Here is a 13,665-nt window from a genome sequence, read left to right on the forward strand (position 1 = left end):
AGCCAGGCCTGCTGCGCCATGCCATGGACAGAGGGGGCCCTGTCCAGGCCAGGCCTGCTGAGCCATGGGCATAGAGTGCTCCGGCTGGGCTAGGCCCACTGTGGGCAGGAAACTGCTTCAGCCCAGCAGCACCCCCCAGCACAACATAGTAGACCCAGTTGGGCTGGAGCAGTGTCAACAGTTGAGAGCTGCTCCAGCCTGACTGTGCCATCAGTTAACTGGTTACAGGTAAGCATCACTCAATGAGTTAATTGAGTAACTGTTGAGTATCCATCAGTTTCAACTGTCCATTATGTTCTGTATCTCACTCTGTAAATTTTTAAGATAGATCATGGACTCAAAATGTTATTGTTATGCTGATGGCATTCAAGAGCTACAGTAATGACTGTAGTAATACCTCATGCAAATACCACATGTAGGTTTGACTTTTGAGGAAAATTAACACAGAGCTACGCGGTAAAGACAAATAAAAAAAAATAACTTGTTCCCTGTTATGCATCCTTGGCATGTATCCAACAGGCCTGAAAGTTCTCTTTTGGGTTTTTTTGAATACTAGAAATTCAGGTGCTGCCTGTTTTGCCAAAAATATCCCATGGGAAACTGAAAATACCAATAAACATAAGAACGGCCGTACTGGGTCAGACCAAAGGTCCATCTCGCCCAGCATCCTGTCTGCCGACAGTGGCCAGCACCAGATGCCCCAGAGAAGGTGGACCGAAGACAATGATTAAGCGATTTGTCTCCTGCCATCCCTCTCCAGCCTATGACAAACAGAGGCCAAGGACACCATTTTATCCCCTGGCTAATAGCCTTTTATGGACCTAACCTCCATGAAATTATCTAGCTTCTCTTTAAACTCAATTATAGTTCTAGCCTTCATAGCCTCCTCTGGCAAGGAGTTCCACAGGTTGACTACACGCTGTGTGAAGAAGCATTTTCTTTTATTAGTTTTAAACCTGCTATCCATTAATTTCATTTGGTGTCCTCTAGTTCTTCCATTTAGGGAACTAATAAATAACTTTTCTTTATCAGTCCTCTCCACACCTCTCATGATTTTATATACCTCTATCATATCCCCCCTCAGTCTCCTCTTTTCTAAACTGAAAAGTCCCAGTCTCTTTAACCCCTCCTAATCATTTTAGTTGCCCTTTTCTGAACCCTTTCCAAGGCCAAAATATCTTTTTTGAGGTGAGGAGACCACATCTGTACACAATATTCAAGATGTGGGCGTACCATAGTTTTATACAGGGGCAGTAAGATATTCTGGGTCTTATTTTCTACCCCTTTCTTAATAATTCCTAACATCCTATTTGCCTTTTTGACCACCGCTGCACACTGCGTGGAACTTTTCAGAGAACTGTCCGCGATAACTCCAAGATCTCTTTCCTGATTTGTTGTAGCCAAATTAGCCCCCATCATACTGTACGTATAGTTGGGGTTATTTTTCCCGATGTGCATTACTTTATACTTATCCACATTAAATTTCATTTGCCATTTTGTTGCCCAATCACTCAGTTTGGTGAGATCTTCTTGGAGTCCCTCACAGTCTGCTTCTGTCTTGACTATCTTGAACAGTTTGGTATCATCTGCAAACTTTACTACCTCACTGCTTACTCCTTTCTCCAGATCATTTATGAATAAGTTGACAAGTGAAACCAGGAGAACAAAGAGATAAAAGTGCTGCTAGTCAGACTAAGGATTTAAGAGGCAGGTAATTGTATAGACTGCACGATTATTCAATTTGGGAAGGTGCTCAGAAGGCGCTACCCCTACTGAGGCTCAGCAGTTTAAATGTAGTACTTACTACATTTAAACTGCAGAGTCACAGCGGGGGGAGCTCCAGGACCTGGCATGAGCTGGGACTGAGCCAGGCTTGCTCAGTCCTGGCTTGTACCAGGTCTAGCAGCCTCTGTCCATGGGGTGCAAGTGGCAATCTGGGATTCCCCCCACGGTCAGAAGCTGCTGCAGCACAGCCTCTGTTTGCGACCATCCCCAGCCAATGTGGACAGGAGCTTTTGCTGGAGCAACCTCTTTTCACGGAGGCAAGCGGCACTGCAAAGATGGTGCTGGGGGAGAGCCAACTTTAAAGCAGGCTCCCCCCAACACTGACTCCTGTTTCCCCCTCCCCTTGCTGCCTATGATATAGAGGCAGCAAAGGGGAGGAGAAATGCAAGTAGTCAACTTGACTACAGGAAACCCCCAACATGCAACCGCCTGAGTTCCGAGCCCCTGTACTAACAACCATTTTTGTAAGTGTGGAAGGGGCTGAAAATTCCCAACTTACGTCCTTGGTCCGCATTTACGACGGCACATGGCACCTACTGTAAATGAGGATTCGAGTTACAACGCTTCCCCAGGAACCGAATGCGTCACCAGCTGGGGGCCCCCTGTACTCTTTTACATCCCTAAGTCAGGCAGTGTAAAACTGAATTATAAAAAGATTTTTTTTTTAAAGTATGTGTGTCTTTTTTTTTTTTTAAACAGAGTTAGAAGGAATTATCTAATTAATTCTCAGAGGGGTAGCCAGGGTAATCTGTAACTTTAAAAGTCCTGTGACTGTGGCACCTTAGAGATGATAATCCACAGAATTATGAGCTTGTGTGATTTTATTGAAGACAACATTCTGAGCCTTCATTTAATGTCTAAGAAAATTCCTATTCCAGTCCTCCATTTTTCCAAAGACCAAGAGGAATATTATGTTTAAGATAAACCAAGTAGTTAAGAAATGTGGGTAAAAAAAACTAAAACACTGTTTGGCTTCCTTTATAAGCTACACATGGAAAAGGAGATGAGGAATTAAGGCCTTTAAAACACCTGGTTTTAGGATTTCACGCAAATGCATACAGCAGAAGTATTACTTTTTAATACATGGGCCAGAAAACTATGTAGTGGTTGTTACTCATGCCACTATAAATGTCAACTTCCCTGCTAATCAAAAAAAAAAAAAAAAAAGTGCTTTTACTCTATCTGGAAATTCCTCCCATTTTCATCCAGGTTTACAGTGTACTCAGGGATGCATCTTTCCTACCTTGCTGTTTTCTGTAAATACAGGCAGTCCCCGGGTTACGTACAAGATAGGGACTATAGGTTTGTTCTTAAGTTGAATTTGTATGTAAGTCGGAACTGGCTCCAGATTCAGCCGCTGCTGCTGAAACTGACTAGGGGCTGACTACAGCCGCTTTGCTCCCGGTGCCCCGGTCTGCTGGAGACGGTCCCCAGCAGACCAGGGGCACCCGGAGCAGCTTTTCTCGCCCCGGAGGTCGAGGTGGTGGTCCCGCTGCCTGCGAGCTCCGGGGCGAGAAAGCCCTGTTCGTAAGTGCAGATCCGACATAAGTCGGATCCGCGTAACTCGGGGACTGCCTGTACTTCAGAGTAACCAATGTATCATGGTCCAAGACTGCTCACATTGTTTTACTTGTTGTAGGCAGTTTAAATAAAGTTTTTGTGCCAACTGCTTTGTAAGTGACAGCTACTCTGCTGATGTGCAGCTGCAGCTTCAGGAAAGGTACTTCATTTCTGCTAGTTTTAGGAATAATACAATTGTCTTTACTAGGTAGTCTGCATTTTAGCTGCTCTCTATCATGGCTTTAAATGCATGATTTGAATAAGATGTCTGTGGCATGCAGTACACTCCTCTCTTTCATAGTAAGATGCTGACTATCACAAAGTGGAGTAGCTTACTAGTTTAATCACAATACATTTAGTCAGAGTAAAAGTAAGTGGGTGCAGCAAAAGCCTTCAGGAAACTGTTTAAAGAGCTGGCAAGGACCAGCAAGAAGAAATTTTAAATTACTTTCGCTGCTGCATTTAGTAAAAATGAATAAGCTAAGAAATCTAGTGGAATGTAGGAAAGTTAAGAGGCTAGAAAGCGCACACACTTAAGCTTGTATTAACTAGTGCAATGTTTTTTTTTAACTTACTGTCTTTTCATCGTTTTCAAAAGCTTCTCTTGCTTCCTCATAGGTACACTTTTCTTCTACACACTCACGTTCTATGCTCCCTTGCTTTAGCTCTTCCAAAACTCCATTGGCTCTTGGATATCTTTTTAACACAGAGTTGGCTTTGTTCTCTGTTAGGAACACTGAAAAAAGAAGAGAACATAAATAAAGTGACTCTTGGGAAAGTAGCCACACTATTTTCAGAATTTTAAAATAAAACTGCACAAAAGAAAATATGTTGTGTGGAGAGAAAAACTTTTCAAAACAGTCTCTTTACATAAAAAAGTATGACGGCTCCTTCAACTGTTACTGGCTATTAAAAATATTTTTCCATAGACAACTGAGCATTGTAGGTACTATGCCACAGCTTGTTTAAATGCAACTACAGGCCTTGCTTGAGCCCAGCATCCCTATTCAGCTCATGCTTAAACTCTGAACAATTCAAGCAAATCATATGTAGTTGAACAATTACAGTAGCATGGTATGAAAAAGCTGACCTTGTCTCTGGAGCTCTTCAGAGACTTAGTCATTCACCCTCTTGGATCTGGAGTGTTCCAGACCTGCTCTGCATGTATCAGCACCATCCTGATTAAAGAGGAATTTAAGTTTAAATGCTTCCTTTCCAGGCTACAGAAAGCAACTGATACTTGGCTATGAACTCCCCCACAAAAAGTATGTGGAGGATCATACCTGAATTTTTCAGAAGTTTTATGCTGACACATTGTCTATAATACCTCATGAGAATCACTCCAAAATGGCTGACACTTTTTCAAATTGAGTCTACATAATTTCTTATGCAACACTGCACTTCACTAGATACCATGGCATTAGAAACACCGGTCTTTTTGGAATAAAATGGTCTCAAAAGAAAAAAAAAATCAAAGCCAAAACAGGACGTAATATGTTAATATGACACTTCAATTATTAGGGTGACTTGTTATTCCTTAGATAAGACATTTCAGCAAACAGGCTAACATCACTTTATGGTTCAACTCACTCACTAGTAGGATGACTAAATTTCAGACACAGATCACCTTTATCACTTGAAGTAGTTTCACCCAGGTGTTTTCTTCCTTTCTTGAGCACCTCATTTTCTTCCCATCTGGCTTTCCTGCTCATTCTCTGGCCAAATGTCTTATCTTACACCCTGAAACCACACCTCTGGCATGCACAGACCTTTTTCTCCTCCTCCCCCACATCGTTTATGGTTGACTCAAGCATAAGCCGTTGCACCTGCTTCCCCATTGTGCACATGCTGGCATGCACCAGGTCTGGAACTCTCCAAATCCAAAGGTGAATGACTAACTCTCTGAAGAGCTCTAGAGGCAAGGCCAGCTTTCATACCATATTTCAGTAATTGAAAAACTACCGTAGGTAGGGTTGCCAGGTGTCCAGTATTTTACCAGTCAGTCCGGTATTTGCGCTCTTTGTCCGGTTTAAAAAAAAAAAAAAAATCAGAGACTACCAGACATGTGCAATGTCTCTGATTTTTCTGGCTGCGCACTGGATGGAAGCCTGGCGTAGGCGGGGGAACGGCTGGGAGGCAGGACCGCCATTGGAGCCAGGAGTCCCAGCCACTCCCCCCGTCCCACCAGGCTTCTGCACAATCACAGGCTCCCAGCGCCGATGGCAGCCCCGCCTCCCAGCCACTCCCTTCGCCCCCACAAGGCTTCTGAAGCACCCAGAGCCGTGACTGCAGCTCCGCCTCCCAGGTGGGGAGTCCCAGCTGGTAGGCGGGGCCGTGATCACTGCTCGGGTGCTTCAGAAGCCCAGCCAGGGTGGGGGGGAGTGGCTGGGACTTCTGAAGTGACTCCCAGCCACTCCCTCCACCCCCGCAAGGCTTCTGCATAATCACGGGCTCCCAGCGCCAATTGTGGCCCCGCCTCCCAGCCTGGGAATCCCAGCTGGGAGGCAGGGTTGCGATCGCCACTCTGGGCGCCACAGAATGGGGCGGGGGGGGGGCTTATTATCCCGCGTTCCTTTTTTTTTTTTGCTTGACCAAAAAATACTGCGTGTCCAGTATTTTTTGGGAGACCATCTGGCAACCTTACAAGTAGGTGTGTCAACTAGATGATTAACTAACTGATAAGTCTAGGCTTATCGGTTAATCTTGTTGACTACTTGCATTCCCTTCCCCTCTTGCTGCCAATATCAAAATTAGACTAAGAAAATAAATCCAATAGACATTTAAGTTACATTTTAGTTTTTTAGCTTGAACTGTGTATTTCTTTCTTAGCAAGTCTTTAGGTTCAGGGGTTGCAAAAATGTGTGTAACTCTCTTTTAAAATTCAATGTGACCATTAGATCCTAGGGTTGCCAGATGGTTTAACCAAAAATACCGAACACCCCACTCCCACCCACAAAAAAAACACTGGAGAAAAAATTCTGTTGGAGGGGAGGGGATACCGAAGTTGTAGAGCATAAATAAATAAAGCGGCATGGTCCCTTTCAGAGTGCGTGCAGAGTCAGAATAGGGATAGGAACAGGGGAGCAGTTGAGCACTAAAACTAATACATCTGAGACTAGGGTTTTTGATTTCAAAAACGCTAACTTTAATAAATTAAGGAAATTAGTTAGGGAAGTGGATTGGACTAAAGAATTTATAAATCTAAAGGCGGAGGAGGCCTGAGATTATTTTAAATTAAAGTTGTAGAAGTTATCAGAGGCCTGTATCCCAAGAAAGGGGAAAAAAATTATAGGCACGTGTTTTAGACCAAGCTGGATGAGCAAGCATCTCAGAGAGGTGATTAAGAAAAAGCAGAAAGCATATAATGAGTAGAAGATGGGAGGGACCAGCAAAGAAAGCTACCTTATTGAGGTTAGAGCATGTAGGGACAAAGTGAGAGGCTAAAAGTCATGTAGAGCTGCACCTTGCAAAGGGAATTAAAACCAATAGTAAAAGGTTTTAATAGCCATATAAACAGGAAAAAAAAAAATGAAGCGGGACCGCTAATCACTGAGGATGCAGTGGAGGTTAAGGATAATATCTAAACAAATACTTTGCTTCAGTCTTTAATGAGGCTAATGAGGAGCTTAGGGATAATGGCAACATAACAAACGGGACTAAGGATATGGAGGTAGATATTACCAGGGCTCGACAATTAGGGCAATCTACTCACCTCTGGCGAGTAGATTTTAGTCTGGCGCGGACGCGCAGCGTGCAATTCCATGCAGCTGGCAAGCGGGGATCACTGTTGCTTGGCAAGCCCTGGATATTACCATATCCGAGGTAAAAGCCAAACTCAAACAGCTTAATGGGAGTAAATCGGGGGGCCCAGATAATCTTCATCCAAGAATATTAAAGGAACTGGCACATGACATTGCAAGTCCATTAGCAAAAATTTTTAAACAATCTCTAAACTCAGGGGCTACGTCTACATTGGCCCCTTTTCCGAAAGGGGCATGCTAATTTGACAGGTTGTAATAGGGAAATCCGCCGGGGATTTAAATATCCCCCGCGGCATTTAAATAAAAATGTCCGCCGCTTTTTTCCGGCTTTTAGGAAAGCCGGAAAAAGAGCGTCTACACTGCCCCGATCCTCCGGAAAAAAGCCCTTTTCTGGAGGATCTCTTATTCTTACTTTTCTAAAAGCCGGAAAAAAGCGGCGGACATTTTTATTTAAATGCCGCGGGGGATTTTTTCCCTATTACGACCTGTCAAATTAGCATGCCCCTTTCGGAAAAGGGGCCAATGTAGACGTAGTCAGGGGTTGTACCTTTTGACTGGAGAATTGCTAATATAGTTCCAATTTTTAAGAAAGGGAAAAAAGTGACCCGGGTAACAACAGGCCTGTTAGTTTGACATCTGTAGCATGCAAGGTCTTGGAAAAAAATTTTGAAAGAGAAAGTAGTTAGAGACATTGAGGTTAATGGCAATTGGGACAAATTACAACATGGTTTTACAAAAGGTAGATCGTGCCAAACCAACCTGATCTCCTCCTTTGAGAAAGTAACAGATTTTTTAGATAAAGGAAATACAGTGGATCTAATCCACCTTGATTTCAGTAAGGCATTTGATATAGTACCTCATGGGGAATTATTGGTTAAATTGGAAAAGATGGGGATCAACATGAAAACTGAGAGGTGGATAAGCAACTGGTTAAAGGGGAGACTATAGTGGGTCATACTGAAAGGTGAACTGTCCAGTTGGAGGGAGGTTACTAGCGGAGTTCCTCAGGGATCAGTTTTGGAACCAATCGTATTTAATCTTTTTATTACTGACCTCGGCACCAAAAGTGGGAGTGTGCTAATAAAGTTTGCAGGTGACTAAGTCGGGAGGTATTGCCAATTCAGTAAAGGATCAGGATATCATACAGGAAGATCTGGATGATCTTGTAAATTGGAGTAATAGCAATAGGATGAAATTTAATAGTGAGAAGTGTAAGGTTATGCATTTAGGGATTAATAACAAGAATTTTAATTATAACCTGGGGACACATCAGTTGGAAGTGACAGAAGAGGAGAAGGACCTCGGAGTCCTGGTTGATCACAGGATGACTATGAGCCGCCAATGTGACATGGCCGTGAAAAAGGCTAATACGGTCTTGGGATGCATTAGGCGAGGTATTTCCAGTAGAGATAAGGAGGTGTTAGTGCCGTTATACATGGCATTGGTGAGACCTCATTTGGAATACTGTGTGTAGTTCTGGTCTCCCATGTTTAAGGAGGATGAATTCAAACTGGAACAGGTACAAAGACGGGCCACTAGAATGATTCGAGGAATGGAAAAGAAGAGGTTACTTACTTCGTAACTGTAGTTCGAGATGTGTTGCTCATGTCCATTCTGATTAGGTGTACGCGTGCTGCGTGCACGGATTCCGGAGCTTTTTTCCCTTAGCAGTATCCATAGGGTCAGCAGGGAGCCCCCTGGAGTGGCACCGGTATACCGGTGCATATATATCCCTGCTGGCCCCTCCACTCCCAGTTCCTTCTCGCTGGCTCCTTCCGACACGGGGAGGCAGGTGGGATGCAGAATGGACATGAGCAACACATCTTGAAGAACTACAGTTACGAGGTAAGTAACCTCTTCTTCTTCGAGTGCTTGCTCATGTCCATTCTAATTAGGTGAATCCCTAGCCGTATCCCCCCCTGGAGGCGGGATCAGAAGGTGACTACCTACCTAGGTATCCTTCCACAGATCTCAAAACTGCCCTCGCAATGGCAGCATCCTCTCTGGCCAGTTGAGTAATCACATAATGTTCCGCAAAGGCATGCACCGACGACCATGGCGCTGCCCTGCAGATTTCCAAGATCGGCACATGAGCTAGGAACGCCGCCGCTGTCGCCTGAGCTCTCATGGAATAAGCCATTATGCGCTGCGGTGACCTACCTGCACCCTCGTAGCATAGCCGAATGCAGGAAGTAATCCACGAGGATATACGCTGCGCCGAGACTGGCAACCCTTTCATTCTTTCTGCCACTGAAATAAACAATTGAGGTGATTTACGAAATCCTTGCATCCTGTCTATGTAATAAGCCAACACCTTTCTAACATCCAGGCAGTGCAAAGCCTATTCCCTGGGTGAGGCGTGTGGCTTGGGGTAAAAAAAAAAAAACAGTAGATAAATATCCTGGGAGAGATGGAAGTGCGAGACAACCTTGGGTAGAAACCCCGGGTGTGGATGCAACCTCACTTTGTCTTTAAAGAACATCGTGTAGGGTGGTTCTGAAGTCAGCGCTCTAAGCTCTGACACCCTTCTGGCTGAGGTAATGGCCACTAGGAAAGCTACCTTCTAAGACAAGTGCTTCAGAGAGCATGATGCCAGAGGCCCGAATGGTGGCATCTTAAGGGCAGTCAGGACCAGGTTAAAGGTCTCAAGGTGGGACCGGCAGGCTCTCATATGGCATCATCCTGTCAATTCCCTTCAGAAACCTTTTAACCATAGGATTAGCAAAGGTGGACCTCTGACTCTCCCCGGGGTGAAAAGCCGCTATAACCGCCAGGTGTACCCTCAGGGAGGCTGTGGCCAGGCCTTGCCCCCACAGGTGGAGGAGGTACTCCAGAACAGTCGGGACCACTCCTTCATCCGGAGCAAGCGTTCGGCCCCCTAACTATGAGGTAAACCTCTTCCGTTTAGCCTCGTAAAGAGCTCTAGTGGATGGCTTCCTACTTTCCAACAGCACCTCCTGGACTGCTCTGGGGCAGGCTCGCGCCGTAACCGAGAGCCACTAAGGAACCACGCCGCGAGGTGCAGGGATGACAGGCTTAGGTGGAGTGCTACTCCGGCCTCGCAGCTCTGCGTGATTAAGTCTGGCACGAAGGTAGCCTGAGTGGTCTCTCCACGGTTAGATCTAGCAGGGTGGTGAACCAGTGTTGGTGAAGCCACACCACCCAGTTTGGGGCTTCAAAATGAAGGCTTAGTCTGGTGGCCAGGTGGCGGCCCTGCGCCTCTCTCGGAGTCCGACCGAGGACCTCTACAGAGGTCGGGGCGGCTATTGTTGCAGCCCCTATTAGTGCTTTGCCCCCACTGAAAGGGTCTGGGATAGCTTCTAGCCTGGAGGAAACACCTCTGGGGGGCTGGGTTGTGTATCCCTAGTGACTTCAGTGTCGCTCTCAAGTCCTTCAAGCTATGAAGCTTGGAGTCAGTCTGCTCTGAAAACAGGCCTGACCCTTCAAAAGGTAGATCCTGGATAGTGGTCTGCACCTTGGACAGGATGCTGGACACTCGTAGCCACGCACTACGCCTCATGACCACCCCAGTAGCCATAGTGCGGGCAGCTGAATCTGCCACGTCCAGAGCCGCCTGGAGGGACGTATGTGTCACTGCCTTGCCCTCCTCTGTCATGGCCCCGAACTCTTGTCGGGATTCAGGGGGAAGCTGGCTGCCAAATTTTTGCATTGACGCCCACATGTTAAAGGCATAATGCCCCAGCATCACTTGCTGGTTTGCTATACATAGCTGAAGGCCTCCCGTGGCATAGGCTTTCCGGCCAAGCAGGTCCAATTTCTTGGGCTCTTTCACCTTTGGGGTGGGGCCCGGAGGCCCTTGACGCTCTTTCTGCCCAGCGGCCTGCACTATCATCGACCCCAGGGCTAGATGGTTGAAAAGATGTTCGTAACCCGCTTGAGGCAAGTAGTACCACTTCTCCACACCTTTCTGGATCGGCGCAATGGAGGCTGGTGTCTGTCACAGGGTCTTTGACAGCTTGTCCACCATTTTATTCAGTGGGAGCGCCACTCGCCCAGGGCCCGCTGCCGTCAATGTCCACCATATGATCTTGGTCCTCGTGCTGGACTGCTAGGTTAACTGCCAACCTTCGGCGCAGCTCCTGGTGCGCCCTTGCGTCCATTGAAGGGTGCTGAGGTGCGGAGTCCACCAGAGCCTCATCCGGCGATGACGATGAGGACTCTCTCGGCGGGACTACCTCTTCCCCACCGAGCTGCACCTCCGGTTCCCCTCCAACCGAAATGCCCATATGGGCCGAGCCCGGCTGGACTGTGGCCTCCTGCCCTTGGCCGATTACTTGAGGCCTAGGCATTGTCGCCATGGGCGGGCTCTCCTCAGGAGGAGGGGCTCTTAATGGGGTGGTGGATGGGGCGCTACTCCTTTGGGACGACCCAACCACTGACACCATAGGAGGGGGCCCCTGTGCCTGGTGGTAAGCCCAGGGCATCCAGAATGTCCACTGAGGTTGTCCCTGCCACTGCTGCTGATCTGCTGAGTCCCAGTGACCTGAATTAATAGTTGAACGAGACCTATGACGGGATTGGGACCTGTACGATGACCAGGCTGATGTCACTGATTCAGCCTTGGACTCCCACGAATAGTCTGATGCCGACCAGGGAGGAGCCGATGATGCTTGCACCCTTTGCTGCGCTGCCATGGCTGACGGCTTGCCCCCGTGTTCCACACGCAGTGCTGGAGGGGGCATAAGTGAAGGCACTTGCTGCGGCACTATTGTGCCCAGCTGCATTTGGTAGGCCAGTAAATAACCAACCAGTGCCACCATTTGCTGCTGCACCACAGTCTGGTGCGGTCCCGGTGCTCCGATGGCATGAGCTGGGATCAGTGCGGGGCCTTGCATCACCCACGGGCTCGGCTGCGGTGCTGGCCCCTGCACCAGTGCAGTATAGGCCGTTGGGTGCCCCAGTACCGGGGCTGTCGGTGCCGCAAACGCACTCGCTCCCGGTGCCGCTGCTGCTGGACAGGGGGCCGGGGTTGAGGCCGGTGTCTGTCCAGGCTCCAGTGCCAGTGCTCTTGCCGGCACCAGGAATTGTTGCTGGTGCTGGACCGAGGCCTGCACCTCGCCCAGAGAGTCCCACGGCCCAGCTGTCAGAGCCAGCAGCGCCAGGCCCTCTCCTTCCTCAAAAGTTTCTGGGGTGGAGGGATGACGGACCTCCCCTATCCCTGCGGCCTGCCCCGGGCTCCTGCCCTTGTCTGGGCTGTGTCTCTTCTTTGAGGCCTTAGAAGACAAGTGCCCCTCCTTAGGGCGCACCTTCTGGGCACTCCTCTCTGTTGAGCGTCCCCTCGAGCCCTAGGAGCCTCTCAGCGCCGGGGACTGCAACCTATGTCTCAGTGCTTTATCGGCCTCTGACCAGTGCTTGGCCAACACGGGTGCCGCTGACGGCGCGCTGCAGATGGAGTGGGGGCCCTCCTCGCCTTGGGGCTGCAGTGCCAACTCTATTAATAGGAGTTTCAACCGGGAATCCCTCTCTTTCTTGGTCTGGGGCTTAAAACTCTTACAAAGAGCAGCTTTCTGCTTGATGGGCTTATCCCAGGCACTCGGGAGTGAGCATCTCCACAGGGCATAGGTTTCAAGCAGGAAGCACAGAGTTTAAAGCCCTGGGGCCCTGGCATGCCCTCCCCTCACTGGGTCCCCTAGTTAATTACACTATTTACAGTACTTAACAGCTGCTTAACTAGATAAAACCACAAATTTAACTATAGTACAACAGATAAAGGAAATACAACTGCTAAGAGACAGGCTAATAGCCTGAAAGCATGCTCCAGCTACCTTCATGGGCAGTAAAAAGGAACTGAGGGGGTAGAGGGGCCAGCCAGGGTATATATGCACCGGTATACCAGCGCCACTCCAGGGGGCTCCCTGCTGGCCCTATGGATACTGCTAAGGGAAAAAAGCTCCAGAATCCATGCACGTGGTGCACGTACACCTAATCAGAATGAACATGAGCAAGCACTAGAAGAAGAACCTGTCTTATGAAAGGAGACTCAAGGAAAGAACGGTTACTTACCTGTAACTGTTGTTCTTCGAGATGTGTTGCTCGTGTCCATTCGAAGTAGGTGTGTGCGCCGCGTGCACCACGTCTTCTGGAGCATTTTCCCTAGCGGTACCCGTAGCGCCGGCGGGGCGCCCCCTGGAGTGGCGCCCCCTGGAGTGGCGCCGCCATGGCGGGGCATAAGTACCCCTGCCGGCGCTGCCCCACCTCAGTTCCTTCTTGCCGGATACTCCAACGAAGGGGAGGTAGGGTAGGAGTCGAATGGACATGAGCAACACATCTCGAAGAACAACAGTTACAGGTAAGTAACCATTCTTCTCTTCTTCGAGTGGTTGCTCATGTCCATTCGAAGTAGGTGACTACCAAGCTAACCCCATGGAGGAGGGGTCGGAACAGTCATAGCACCAGAGTCATAAGGGAAGGTGAACAATAAACAGATTTATTTGAACAATTAAACAGTGACAAGTTACCAACCCAGAACAAAGACAACCAGATCTATATATTTACATCACAGATTTGAGGACTGCAGAGCCCACCCTTGCATCCTCCC

At 47.9% G+C, this 13,665-nt stretch overlaps 1 protein-coding gene across 2 annotated transcripts in view; it reads right to left on the reverse strand.

Annotated features, from left to right (window-relative positions):
- Window positions 1-13,665, reverse strand: part of PRRG1 (proline rich and Gla domain 1) — a 48,546-nt gene that overhangs the window by 6,660 nt on the left and 28,221 nt on the right. For both annotated transcript variants that reach the window (XM_075913259.1, XM_075913260.1), the window contains exon 3: window positions 3,921-4,081. In XM_075913259.1, the coding sequence (XP_075769374.1) occupies window positions 3,921-4,081 (161 nt within the window). The remainder of the gene's footprint in view (window positions 1-3,920; window positions 4,082-13,665) is intronic.

Source organism: Pelodiscus sinensis, chromosome 1 (assembly GCF_049634645.1).
Source record: "Pelodiscus sinensis isolate JC-2024 chromosome 1, ASM4963464v1, whole genome shotgun sequence".
Lineage (NCBI taxonomy): Eukaryota > Metazoa > Chordata > Testudines > Trionychidae > Pelodiscus > Pelodiscus sinensis.